This window comes from Marmota marmota, unplaced genomic scaffold (assembly GCF_001458135.2).
Source record: "Marmota marmota marmota unplaced genomic scaffold, marMar, whole genome shotgun sequence".
Taxonomy (NCBI): domain Eukaryota; kingdom Metazoa; phylum Chordata; class Mammalia; order Rodentia; family Sciuridae; genus Marmota; species Marmota marmota.
In genome coordinates, this window is record NW_025999870.1 from 2,867,070 (window position 1) to 2,882,077 (window position 15,008).

The window sequence follows — 15,008 nt, forward strand, 5'->3', positions numbered from 1 at the left end:
TAACTCCTTGAGAATATGAACAAAGAACCAGTTGAGAATCAAAATATAGAATTCATTTATTTAATCAGTGTTTATGATATATCTGTATGCTGTGAACTAGGTTAAATACTAGGACAATAGCAGTGAATAAGATGTAATAGGTCCCTACCCTTATGACAATTGAATTTCAACAAATAAAAACAAGTTAATTAGTGGTTGGAGTACCTGTTAGCTACAAGATAAATGAGGAGATATGGGATAGTAACCTGGAAAGGGATGAGGGTGCCTGCTTTGGATAGGGTGGTCAGGGGAGGCCTCTGAGGATGTGGCATTTAATATGAGACCTGAAAGGTAAGAAGAAGCTAGCCAGAGGAAGAGAAGAGAATCATTTCAGGAAAAAAAAAATCAGCAGTGCAGAGGACCTGATATGGAAAAGAACATAATATGTTCTGGAAATCAAAAGGAAGTCTCTGAGACTGTAGCATAAGTGAAGGGGGACTGCTACAAAATGAGATTAGAGGTAGGGTCAGGAGGCAGTCTGCAGGGCATGGCAGATAATGGTAATGAGTTTGGATGTTAACCTAAGGGAGCTGAGTGCAAAAGTATGAAAAGAGTTTTTAAAATATTTGCTTTTTAGATGTCGGTGGACACAATAACCTTTATTTTATTTTTAATTGGTGCTGAAGATTGAACCCAGTGCCTGAGGCATGCTAGGTGAGCACTGTACCACTGATCCACAACTCCAGTGCCTTGAAAATATTTTAATTAAGAATTTTTAAGAAACTAATGCTGTTAATGAAGATTTAACTTAAGGTCATAAAGCCACCAGGAAGTTAAGAGATTGTAACAACAGTCTAGACAAGAGAAGACAGTACCTTTATTACAGTGATGGCAGTGGACATGGAAAAAATTAAATGGAAATTAGTTTGAGTATTCATTTTTTTATAACTCACATATATACTACATATATTCTGTATTAAATAATACTATTTATATTTAAATGAGTCAGTAAAAGTTAGTGGAGATAGATGAGTATCTAAAGGAGATTATTTTTTTTCTTTATGAAGAGGGAGAGAACAATGATGCAACAGTTAGGGGAAAATATAGAATGAAGAACAGCATTTTTGTTGTATTTTTTGGGATGGAAGTTTCCACAAAATGGTTCAGTGTTCATAGAAATGCCTCAATCACTAAAGGACTGAAGGGTTTGAGAAGGTTTAAGTGGATAAAGTCTAGACTGAAAAGGAGGGATTGTCAAGGAGATCAACTCCTGTCTTGTAACACTGAGAAAGATGGAGAAGATGGGCACAGATGTTGGTCAGCTGGTAGTGGAAAGGTTAAAGCATTCTGTTATTAGGGCTTCCATATTCTGTATAATATGAGGCAAGGTTAAGAGCTTATAGTAAAGAAAGAAAGAAAGAGTTGAGAGTTTTTATTTTTTATGGAATATGGAATTCACAGAATTCATCTGAGCCTGAGAAAGGTATTTAATTACAACTTCTATTAATCTTTAATACTTACCAGAACTATTCCTATTCCCTATTTCTTTTGTTTCAGTTTAGAAAATTATGTTTATCTAGTAATTGGTCCATTTAATCTAAAGTTTTAATTTCTTGGTATTAATCTCCGTCCTCTGATTATCTTTTAAACATCTATATAGATCTGAAGTAACATCCCCCTTTTCATTCCCGATAATAATTTTTGGGTGTTCTTCTATCTTTATCTTTATCAGTCTTTCCAGGGTTTATTAATCTTATGTGGCTTTAAGAAACCGTTCTTTTTTTCCTTCTTCTGTGTTTGATCTCTTGTTTCATTACTTTCTGTTCTTTGTTATTTCATTACTTTTACCTCCTTAAGGTTTAATTTATGGATTTTTGCTAATTCTTGAATGGGATACTTACATCATTGATTCTAGCCATTCTTTTTTTCTAATGATGTATTTAGGTTTATAAGGACTATATGACACATTTTTATATATAACATCTTCATATTAATGAGTTCAAAGTATTTGGTGATTTGTGTTGTGATATCTTTGACCCTTGGGTTATTTTTAATTGTTTTTTTTTAAATTTATGCTGAGGATTTTCTAAAGATAATCTTTGTTATCTTTAATTCTACTATGGTCTCTTATGATTTGAATCTGTAAAAACAAGTTGTAAGATTACTTCCTAAAGAATTATTAAAAATGAATTTTTGACAAACCATTAGAAATGTTCTTAGAACCCATAATAAATTTGTGAATGTTATCCTTGGTTAAATAATAATTTTCACTGTTTGAAACATCAGTAACTATAAATACTAATTTTGACTAATTTTTTGTTCAACTTTTGGAAAATTAGTATCTTCTTCCATTAAGTTCTATTAAAAGGTATGTACTAAGACTTAAATAAACACTTTGCCAGGGAAATTTGAGAGAAAACCCTCATAACAAAAACAATAATGAGAACAAATAAAATGGGTGGTTGGGAAGAGATGTGTGATTCTTGGAGCAAATGAGAAGCAAGGAAAGAGAATGCTCTTTAAAGAAATTGGCTCTAAAGGGAAGGTGGAAAGGGAGAAGTATTTGAGAGACTTAGAATCTAAGGAGGGTTTTGAGTGATTTTTTAATAGGAAAAAAATGTCATTGAATTTGTGAGTCTTTGATTCTTTGTACAACTACCCTCCCTTAACCATACCTTCATCTTCCTAGAAAACAAGGTCAATTGGAAAGCAGTTAAAACCATATATTAATTATAAGCCCCTTTCACTTTTATTATCATGTTTGGTGAATTTTCCATAAGCTTAAGAAATAGGAAGTTACTTGTTTCTTCTCTTTTTTCCCCTGGACATGGAAATCAAACCTGCAGTCAAGAATGCTATACTTACAGAGGATATTTTTGAAGAAGATTTATTACAGGAAACTGTTGTAGAGAAACTCACAGAGAATGGTCTGTGGGATTCCACAAAGGGAGGATTATGGAAATGGAATGACAAAATATTGAAATTGCAAAATAGTGAGAAGAGTCATCTGAGTCAAAGAAGAGTAACACACAAGAAAATTTCCACTGATCAAAGAGGCTTTAGATTTGGGTCTGTTCTTTTCCTAGAACCAGGAATTATCACAGAAGAGCCCCATGGCAAATGCAAAATACATGAGGAAAACTTCACAGAGAATTTAGATTTGATTACAGATACTCATTTGGGAAAGATAATTTGCAAGGATATGAAAGGCAACAAAACTATAAACCAGACTTCAGAATTTAGTTTAGGGGAAAAATCCAGTAATAAAGAAAAACCATATAAATGTAGTACATGTGAAAAGGCCTTTCGTTATAGATCATTACTCATTCAGCATCAGAGAACTCACACTAAAGAAAAACCTTATGAATGTAATGAATGTGGGAAAGCGTTCAGCCAGCCTTCATATCTTAGTCAACATAAAAAAATTCACACTGGAGAAAAACCCTATAAATGTAATGAATGTGGAAAAGCTTTCATTGCTTCATCTTCACTTATGGTACATCAAAGAATTCATACTAAGGAGAAACCTTATCAATGCAATATCTGTGGAAAATCCTTTAGCCAGTGTGCCCGCCTAAATCAGCATCAGAGAATTCAAACTGGAGAGAAGCCCTATAAATGCAGTGAATGTGGGAAAGCATTTAGTGACAAATCAAAACTTGCAAGACATCAGGAAACTCATAATGGTGAAAAACCCTACAAATGTAATGATTGTGGGAAAGCTTTTAGGAATAAGTCATATCTTAGTGTACACCAGAAGACCCATACTGAGGAGAAACCTTACAAATGCAATGAGTGTGGGAAATCTTTTAAAAATACCACAATTTTTAATGTTCATCAGCGAATTCATACTGGAGAGAAACCCTTTAGATGTAATGAATGTGGGAAAGCCTATAGAAGTAATTCAAGCCTTATTGTACATATCAGAACTCATACAGGGGAAAAACCCTATGAATGTAATGAATGTGGGAAAGCATTCAACCGCATAGCAAATTTCACAGAACATCAGAGAATTCATACAGGAGAGAAACCCTATAAATGTAATGAATGTGGAAAAGCATTTATTAATTATTCATGCCTTACTGTACATCACCGGATGCATACAGGAGAGAAACCTTATAAGTGTGATGAATGTGGAAAGGCCTTCATGCGTTCTTCATCTTTAATTATACATCAGCGTATTCATACTGAAGAGAAACCTTATCTATGTAATGAATGTGGGGAATCCTTCAGAATAAAATCACACTTAACTGTACATCAGAGGATCCATACTGGGGAGAAACCATATAAATGTACTGACTGTGACAGAGCATTCACCAAAATGGTAAATCTCAAGGAGCATCAGAAAATTCATACAGGAGTGAAACCCTATAAATGTTATGATTGTGGAAAGTCCTTCAGGACAAAATCATACCTTATTGTGCATCAAAGGACACATACTGGAGAAAAACCATATAAATGTAATGAATGTGAGAAAGCTTTCACTAATACATCACAGCTTACTGTGCATCAAAGAAGGCACACTGGAGAGAAACCCTATAAATGTAATGAATGTGGGAAGGTTTTCACAAGTAACTCAGGCTTTAACACTCATCAGCGAACACATACTGGAGAGAAACCATTCAAATGCAATGATTGTGGAAAAGCATTTAGCCAGATGGTGCATGTCACAGAGCATCAGAAAATCCATAGTGGAGAAAAGCCCTATAAGTGTGATGTCTGTGGAAAAGCCTTCAGGAGAGGTTCATACCTCACAGTGCACTGGAGAACACATACTGGTGAAAAGCCCTATACTTGTAAGGAATGTGGTAAAGGTTGTATTACTCTATCACAGCTAACTCTACATCAGAGAATTCATACTGGGGAAAGGCCTTACAAATGTGAAGAATGTGGAAAAGCCTTCAGAACTAACTCAGATTTCACTGTACATCTGAGAATGCATACTGGAGAAAAACCCTATAAATGTAATGAATGTGGAAAAGCCTTTAGGAGTAGTTCAAGCCTTACTGTACATCAAAGAATTCATCAGAGAGAAACTCAGTTAATTTAGAGAACAATAAATTGTTGATCCAGATGTCAGCTCCATAATAAGAATCTTATAAACTATATTTTATGAATGTAGAAAAATCTTCAGTAGAAATTCATGGAAAATATACTCTGAAGAGACACTCTAAATATAATGAATGTGGAAAAAGCATTTAGTCATATTAAATCTTAGAAGTTAAAAGAAATTCACACTAGAAAAAAAACAGTGGACAAATGAAAACCTTCATGCAGATTTCATACCTTTTTTGGTATCTATTTGACTATTTTATGGGTTTTTCTGCTTTTCTTATAACATAGAGGTGCTTTTTATATGCTTTTGATATTAATTCCTTGCCATGGGTGTACAAATGTTTTTCTCAACTTACAAATTATACTTTTCTACACAGGAAAGATACAGCATTTTAATTTTTATAGTAAAATATATCTTTTTAAGTTCTCAATTTACTTTTTTAATTAAAAGGCGTATCCTTAATCCCTGCTTTGTACATAATCTTCTAAATTTGTTTCCAGGATTTTGACATTTTTTTAACTTAACATTTAATCTAGATGAATTAAACATCTGGATTGAAAGACTTAGAAGAGCAATTCCAAAAGGCCACTAAACTATAGAAAAATTTAATCCTAACTAGCACTCAGGGAGATGCATATTTAAGCCACATTGGGATGAAAACTTCCACTTCATGGATTTGACAAAATTTAACCTTTTCTTAGCTAGTGGGGACTCTGACTCAGAGACGAATGCAGCTACAGTGCATAAGAACACAAATAAAGATGTTTGTTGAAGTATTGTTTTAGAAGGTAAAAAAGAAGCCCCAACTAGAAGCATACTGCCAATTAATAGGGAGATGGTTGGATATATGTGACATATATATATATATATATATATTTTTTTTTTTTTTTGGAACAGTATGAGAATAATTTTTAAAATGTGTTATATGAACTGACTTCAAGATTTTTTCACAATGTTTAGTTTAAATAATTGCTTTGCAACAGATGTATATATAAAAGACTTCATTTACATTGAAGTAATGTCTACATGTATTGTATAATGATGTTTGTGATTATATGTGCATAAAGAATAAAAACCGGATTGTCAATATTGGTAACCTTGAAAGGAGGGAGAAAAGGAGAAGCAGGAATAGGGACATGGAGAAAAAAATAGAAAATGTAAATGTAGCATGTATGATATAAAACTATCTGTGTAACATGACATATTTATGTGACCACCAGAAAGTGAATGAAGAGATGGTTTCCAAAAAGTTAATGAGAATTGCTCTAGAGTTGGTAGACTATCAGGTATTATTTGTTTGCAATTTTTTATTTGATTTTCTATAATTTTCTTTGCAATGAGCATGTGATATCTATATAAAAAGGAAAAATCTTTTTTTCTTGTGAAATGATCAATTGGACCCCTAAATATGTGCCAGGAGCTACTTTAGTTGTGGGGGAAACCTGTGGGAGAGGGGGGCTTAAGGATCTGAGGGTATGGGAATGGGCTCTGAAGTCAAATACATTCTGAAGAACTTAGTCAGCACCTCATTCCTCCCACCCTCTCAGTTTCATTTGGAGGTTGTAATCAAAAGTCCAGATGAAAAGTATGTCTCAAGAACATCTGAAACTTGTTTCTAGATTGTGCATCTGAAGACCACAACCTCAGAAAGTAGTTCTACAGAAAGTAGTTTCACTTTCAATGTGGCACCAAACAAAAGGTCATACATAATGGCAAAAGGAGTATGTTGGAAGGTGGGCCTGTGTGCAGTCTCAAAACTTTGCATGATGGAGGAAACAGCCACAAGCTTCCAAGTCCATGAATGAGTGCTTGGAAGTTCTGTGAATAGTAGGAAAGGTCTGTAGTCAAAATGAGAACCCAAAGGCTGTGCCCCTAATACCAAAAGCTCTTAACAAAACATGAACTATTACATCCAGAAAGATCAGGACATTATGAACTACACTTCATTAGTAGTAAAGATCAAATACCTCCTCCCACAGTGGATAAGTATGCATTTAATTTGGAAAAGGCTTATTTAATAAGTGATATCATTGTCTCCCATTATAAATGAATAATTTCATTTTGTATTTAAAAGTGCCCTTTTGGATTGAATTTTAATAGTGAAATCTATTAACATTTACTAAGAGGCTTACCTCTTTTAAGTATAGTTAATGTACTTGGATATAGCCAGTTTCTCATTGAGAAGTTTGAGTTTCAAACCCTGAAATAACTACTTGTAATCCCCTCTGTTAGGCAGTTGATGCAACCTGATGCTACCTCAGTTGGTTTGTTCCTTTTTGCCTTCTAATCCTCACCAAACCTAAGCCCTGCCTTCCAACCCTGACTTGGGGCAAACCCTTTCACCAAGAGAAGCAAAGTTAGCACATTAAAATGACATAAGGACTGAAGAGTATCCTTTGAGTAAGGGGATAGGGATGATATAGTCATTTCCATGACTTAGCAGTTTTAGTGGAGTGGTAAGGAGCCAAAGCTGATGTGCTAGTTCCTTTCTCTTCCCATAATGAAATGCCTGAGAGAACTTAGAAAAGTTTTTTGTTTTTTTTTTTGTCTCATAGATTTGGAGGTTCCAGTCTATGATTGATTGGCCCTGCTGCTTTGGGCCTGGGACCAGGGAGCATAGCATTAAGTGGAGCAAACTTGTTTGTATCATGAGCTAGGAGAAGGAGGGGAAGAGGCCCTGGTCCTGTAGGCCCTTTCAAGGGCACTCCTTTACTGATCTAGGGATCTCCCACCAAGACCCCAGTAGCAACATCCTGGGTACCAAACCTTTAACATATTGCCCTATGGGGGGGATATTCAAGATCCAAACTATAACATCCTGGTTCTAGTGTATACTAGTATCTCCTTATAGGTCTAATTTACATATCTTCAGTCACTAATAATGTTGAGTTTTTTAGGCTCTTATTGGTTTTGTGAACGCCCTCTTTAACCCAAGTAACTATGACTTCCTTTTCATTTGTAGGATACTTTATTCTGGATGCAAGGTATCTTTTAGATATTTGTGTTACAAATAGCATCTCCCCACACAGCTTGCTTTTCACTCTCTTAATGATATTCTTTGAAAGAATAGAAGTTTTTATTTTGATTAAGAGTAATTTTTCTTTTTTTTTAATTGTAAGTGCTCTTTGATGCCCAGCTTGAGAAATCTTGTCCTAGCTTGTCCTACATTTTCTTCCACATATCTACTATTTTACTTTTCACTTTAATATTTGTGATCCATCATAAATAATTTTTATGTACATGTGAGTTGAGAACAAATTGACATTTTTGTATATAAATATAAAATTTGTTTAACATCATTTTCATTGAAAACACATCTTTACTTCTTCACTTGAGTTGTAGTGGAACATGTATGATAAACCATCATATATGTGATGGTCTTCTAAGCTGTCCTGTTCCAGTGTTTTATTTTGTTTAGCATTGTACCAATATCAATTCTTAATGAAAACTGGTAGTATATGTTTTCTGATTTTTTCTTCTTGTTCAAAATCATGACTACTATTCTAGGTCATTGGCATTTTCATAATCAATTTATGAATTATTTTTAAACAAATCATCCCACCAACAACAACCTGGGATTTTAATTGGTATTGTATAAATAACAATATTGACACTTTCATCTTATGGGCATGCTTAAATTTCATTTATTGTAGATATTTTACTATCATTAATTTTTTTTGTTATGTAGAATGTTTTCATTTTTTCAGTTTCAGAAGTTTTGCTATTTTTTCAGTTGTAGATTTTTTGGGTCAGTTGCAATTGATGTTTTTGATATTTTAAATGCTATTTTTAAAATTTCATTTTTGATTGTTGCTGCAATATACATAACAAATATATTCTGTATGTATGTGTATATATGTACATGTTTTTAAAAAGGCAGCCATATAACCAGTTACCTTGCTAAATTAATTTCTTAATTATAATAGTTTGTTTACTCTTTTGGACTTTCTATGTTTCAGTTTTTACATTATCACAGATAGCATATGTGTCCATAGAAAAAAAGCTTAATCCTTTATAATCTTTATACCATTTTTTACTGTACTGGCTAGTATCTAGGATCTCCAGAAGTAGAAAGAGTAGATAGACATCTTTGCCTTTTTCTCCAAATCTAAAGAAAAACTAAATATTTTTTCATCAGTGTGATATGAGGTAAATTTTAGATAATGTCTATTACATTAAGGAAGTGTTTTTAAATCCTAGTTTTCTGAGGTTTATTATCATTGACAGATGTTGAATTTCATTAAATGCTGTTTTGTAACTCTGGGAATGATTCTTCTGTTAATGTGATTGAATTACATGAATTTGATTATTTTATTTCCTTAAATTGTGGTGAGATGTACATAACATTAAAATTTGATAACTTAACCATTATTTTATATACAATTCACTGGTGTTAATGATATCCAAATTGTTGTGTATCCAGTACTACCATCCATGCCCAGAACTCTTTTCATCTTGCAAAACCAAAACTCACCACCCATTAAACAACAATTCACCATTCTCTACTCCACTTCCCAGCCCCTGGAAACCACCATTCTACTATCTGTCTTTACAAATATGAATACTTTTTTTTGTTTCCTAATATAAGGAGAATCATACAGTGTTTGTCTTTTTGTGATTAGGCTTATTTCACTTAGTATAATATCCTTAAAATTTGTCTAATGAATTTATTTTTTCGTGCTATTGGGATTAAACCCAGGGGCACTCTAACATTAAGCTATAACTCCAACCCTTTTTTGAAGACAAGTTTTCTTGACATAGCTGAGGCTGGCCTCAAAGTTTGATCCTTCTGCCTTAGTCACCCAAGTGGCTGGGATTAACAGATATACACTACCGTGACCAGTTATATGGACTTCTTTTGGGATTAGTAAAGCAACTTCACATTCTTGAATTAGATTCCATTCAGGCATTATGTGTTACCTTTTTTATGTACTTTTGAATAAGATTTGTCAAATTTTAGCTTTTTTTGTACCTTTATTTTATTTATTTTTGGGTGGTGCTGGGGATCGAATCCAGGGCCATGCACAGGCTAGGTGAACGCTCAACCATTGAGCCACAACCCTAGCCCCAAATTTTGTACTTTTATATAGGGTTTTGTGTCTGTCCATGTTGTTTTATGTTTCCTTTTTTGGTTTAAAAAAGTTTTAAATTTAACTGAGGCATAAAATTTGTACAACTCTGTGGGGTACCATGGGATGTTTCAGTACTGTTTCCTATCATGTAATAGCTTTACCAGAGTTTGTTTCAGATTATAATGGACTCATAAAATGAATTTAGATTTATTTCATTTTTTATGTTTTCTTTCTTGTTTTGTTTGGTTTTGGTTCTCTGTAAAATATTATATAAGATTAATATTATTGGTATTATAGTTGACATAAATGAACTAGGAGTTTTCTTTGTGAAAATATTTAAGTTATAAATCTAATTATTTTTACTATATAGGACTATTAAAATATTCTATCCCTATGTAAGTTTTTTTGCCAGTTTGTAATTTGTCCATATTTTATCAAATAATATAATTTTGGGCTTTAAATAGTTTATGATATTTTCTTATTAAAGTTTTAGTATCTGTATGATTCAAAGTAATATTCCCCTTTTCAGTCCTCATATTGGTAATATTTATGTACTTTCTTTTTGTGTGTTTAGGTTTTATAGGCATTTAATATTTTATTAATCTTTTCAAATCATCTCAGAACAATTATACAGTTAGTTTTTTTTCATTAATTTATGTTCTTTCATTTTATACTATTTAGATATGATTCATTGTTCTGTTTGTAGCTTCTTGGGATGAAAGTGTAGATAATTGATTTCAACATTTCTTTTTTGCTCAGATTTATGTTTAACGTTGTATATATCTTCATAAGTACATATTTAGCTGAGCTCAATTGTTCTTATCACCTTTATTGAGACATACACGATAAGTTGTACTCATCTTAACTTCACATTTTGGTGGTTTGGGAAAATTTATACACCTGTATAAACAAAACCAAAACAATGAACATTTTATTACCCACAACTATTTCCAGTCTTTTCCCAGATAATTCTGCCACTTGTGTCTCCAAGAAACCATAGACCTGACTCTTGTCAATATAGATTAGGATTTTTTTCCCTAGGCTTTCACATAAATGGAATTATACAGGTTTTATTTTTATGGTTCTACCTTTTCATTCACCAGTTTTGAGATTAATTCTTGCAGTGTATGTCAGTATTTCATTCTCTTTTATTGCTAAGTAACATCCCATCACGTTAATGAACCACAATTTATTCACCCATTGATAGAAATTTCAGTTGTTTTCAGTTTGGGGCTATTATGAATAAATCTGATATGAACATTCATGTACAAATTTTTGTGTAGATGTTTTCATTTATATTGTATAAATTTCTAGGTTTTGAACTGCTGGGTCATAGAGTAAATGGTATGTATAACTTTTATAAGACACTGCCAACTTGTGTAAGTGTCTATACCATTTTGCAAACCAGCAGCAAAATATAAATTTTCCAATCACTCCTAGCCTTGACCACTTATGGTATCATCATCTTGGAATTTTTAGCTTTCCTAATTTGTATAGTAGTGCTTTACAGTGGCTTCAATTTGCATTTCCCTGATGATGGCTTTCAATATTTTTCATGTAATTGATGGTCATTTCTCTCTCTTTTGTTAAGTACATGTTTAAATCTTTTGCTCACTTCAAGACATAGGTGATTAGGGTCCACATCCCTGCAACCTTAGTTGCACCTCACAGCTTCAGCACACCGTCAAGGAAAGAAGCCGCTACCTTTCACAGCAAAGAGACTGATCCCCGCAGCCTGGGGTGGGTGGTAGAAGTCATGCCTGGTGTTCTGTAGTGCCAGCAGAACAGGAGAAGGATCCCATTTCTCTGAAGAGAGTTTGAGGTGGCAGTAGTGGACTGGATGGGTTAGGAGGTCCAGTTGTACAACTAGGAAGCCTTACATAAGAAAAAATAAAAGGCAAATACATAGGAACCCGTTCCTCCATTGTCTGAGTATGTTCCTCCACCAAATCCAAACCCTTGATGATCTAGTGACTGCTAATCCATTTGACGACAACTATAACACTCTTTCCTACACCACAAGCTTCATCACATCAGTGTCTCAGCCCTGATGTGCCTTTGGAAGCTAAATGGCATTCAGAATGTCACCTCATGTTGCCCCCAAGAATTTCTTCCCCATATGTGATCCTTACTCAGGAATCAGCCACATCCATTTCCCCAGAATCCTATGGGCATGGGTTTTAATCCACCTCATGCTGTAAACTTTTGGTCACACAATAATTCATGTTTGGGAAATCCATTTTATAATAATGTACTAAGAATGTTAACATGCCTAATCGATATTTAGACAAAATCCTCTGAAAGCCTCAGATTCCTCCACAGAATGCTAGCCAAGTATCTAATTCTGATTTGGCATCTAATTTTATTCCTGGGAATAATTCAAAATTTACTTCTCCATTAGAGTCTAATCATTTTTATCCCCAAATATGTTTTATCCCCAAATACTTTTGGTCAGGCAAAAGCACTACCTCCCAAAACAAGACTTTAGTAAAGGAGGAACCCAAATCACCAATCAAAATTCGCCTGTTCATCTCATTCACTTGAATATGGAGGATATAGTGACTTAGAGTAATATTGAATTTAAAAATGTTAAAACAATTCAGTAAATCAAGAAAACAGCCATTTGAGTAGCACTGAAGCTACAAATAACAGCCTTGTAAATGGGACCCAGAACAAGCCAGGACACCTGGAGGAGCAGTAGATGCTTGTACCACCAAAAACTGCTATAAGTGCTGTCTCCATCTAAACTCATGAGCATTCAATCTTCAACCCACTGTATCCTTGTGGAATTTGTACAAACGAAGTGGCTGATGATCAGGATGCCATCTTATGTGAGGCCTCTCCTCATAAATGGTTTCATCAAACCTGTACTGGAATAACTGAAAGAGTGTATGACCTACTACCCGCAGAAGCAGTCTTTGGCTGTGTTACCTGTATGGAAGATGAAGATGTCCAGTTAATGCCCACTAGAGAAACTTTTGGTCCACCTGCAGTGGGCAATGATGCTTAGTCACAGGCATTAATAACTAAAGTAATTTTTCTGTCTGTGTATTATAGAGGTTCAGTGATATAGGATTTAATGTTTTATATTTTTTGAATGCACACACAAAAACATTACCTTTCAGTTTTTATTAATATATTATTTCCTTACTAGTGCAACTTTTGTTTTCAATGCTCTCTAAGTCAAAATAATGTGTGTGGAGGAATAAAGGAAAAAATGAATGGGGTCATTAGTATTGTTGAGTTGTAAATATTCTTAATATAGTTTAGTGAATTTTTACTCAAAAATTTAGATAGAAATCCTCTAACACATTTTTATGTTGTAAATACTCTCTCTGTCTTTAGCTTTCCTTTTAATTTTCTTAGCGGCATTTCTAAAGAGCAGACTTTTTAATTTTTGATAGATATCAATTTATCACTTCTTTTTTATAGGTCATATACTTAGGGGCCTAGGTAAGAAATATTTATCTAATTTTTAATTTATAATTTATTCTAAAAATTTTATAGTTTTAAAATTTATTTATAGGCTTACAATCCATTTTGAGCTATTTTTTCTGCTTATAGATTTTGACATGTTATATTTTTTCATTCAGTTAAAAATATTTTCTAAACTCCACTGCCCCAGTTTTATCAGATCTTTGATTATTTAGAAGTATGTTGGTTAATTTCAAAACATTTGTGGGATTTCTTATTTACCAATTATAAATTGAAATCTAGTTTAATTCCAGTGTATTATTTCAATCATTAGAAATTTGTTTAGGCTTAACTTATGGCCCACCCTCTTGCTGTTTTTGGTTAATGCTCTTCAGTCTTTTGATAATAATGTGGAAATAAGAATTTTTACTCAAAAACTCAGCATTTAGATGTAATGTTCTGAAAATATTAAATTAAGTTGATTAATAGTGTTCTTCCAATTTGTATTCTTATTTTATTTTTTATTTTTAGATACACATGTCAGTACTGTATATTTTGACGTATACATACATGGAGCATAACATATTCTAATTAGGATCCTGTTCTTGTGGTTGTACATGATGTGGAGTTAACACCGGTCATATGTTCATATAGAAGGATAGGAAAGTTACGCCTGATTCATTCCACTCCTTTCCTATTCCCACCGCCCCACTCCCTCACCTTCATTCCCTACCTCTCCCTTTTCTTCATTCCCCTTTGTCTAATCCAATGAATTTCTATTCTACCCTCCCCACCCTTTCTTGATGTGGGTTAGCGTCCACATATCAGAGAGAACATTCGTACTTTGATTGTTTGAGATTGGCTTATTTTATTTAGGATGATATTCTTCAGTTCCATCCATTTCATTGTCAGTTGAGTTGCTATAAACATTAATGTGGCTGCACCACTGTGATATGCTGATTTTAAGTCCTCCTTTAGGTATAAGCCAGGGAGTGGGATAACTGGACCAAATGGTGGTTTCATTCCAAGTGTTCTGAGGAAACTCCATACTGCTTACCAGCAATATATGAGTGAATTTTCCCCCACATCCTTGCCAACATTTATTACTACTTATATTCTCAATAATTGCCATTCTGACTGGAATGAGATAGAATCTCAGTGTAATTTTAATCTGCATTTCTCTAATTGCTAGAGATGTTGAACATTTTTTTCAGATATTTTTTGACAATTCATATTTCTTCTTCTTTGAAGTGCTGATTCAGTTTCTTTGCCCATTTGTTGATTGGTGTGTGTGTGTGTGTGTGTGTGTGTGTGTGTATATATATATATATATATATATATATATATATATATATTTCGGGTGTTAAGTTTTTTGAGTTCTTTGTATATCCTGGAGATTAATGTTCCATCTGAGGTACATGTGGTAAAGATTTTCTCCCATTCTGTAGGCTCCCTGTTCACATTCTTGATTGTTTCCTTTGCTGTGA

The 15,008-nt window shown here is 33.5% G+C and overlaps 1 protein-coding gene and 1 pseudogene across 2 annotated transcripts in view; both read left to right on the forward strand.

The window, feature by feature from the left end:
• Znf624 (zinc finger protein 624) overlaps positions 1–7,557 on the forward strand; it is a 24,541-nt gene extending 16,984 nt beyond the window's left edge. For both annotated transcript variants that reach the window (XM_048784340.1, XM_048784343.1), the window contains one exon: positions 2,826–7,557. In XM_048784340.1, the coding sequence (XP_048640297.1) occupies positions 2,826–5,029 (2,204 nt within the window). In that variant the 3' untranslated portion in view covers positions 5,030–7,557. The remainder of the gene's footprint in view (positions 1–2,825) is intronic.
• LOC107159501 lies at positions 6,934–14,457 on the forward strand (annotated as a pseudogene).
• Positions 14,458–15,008: the final 551 nt, after the last annotated feature.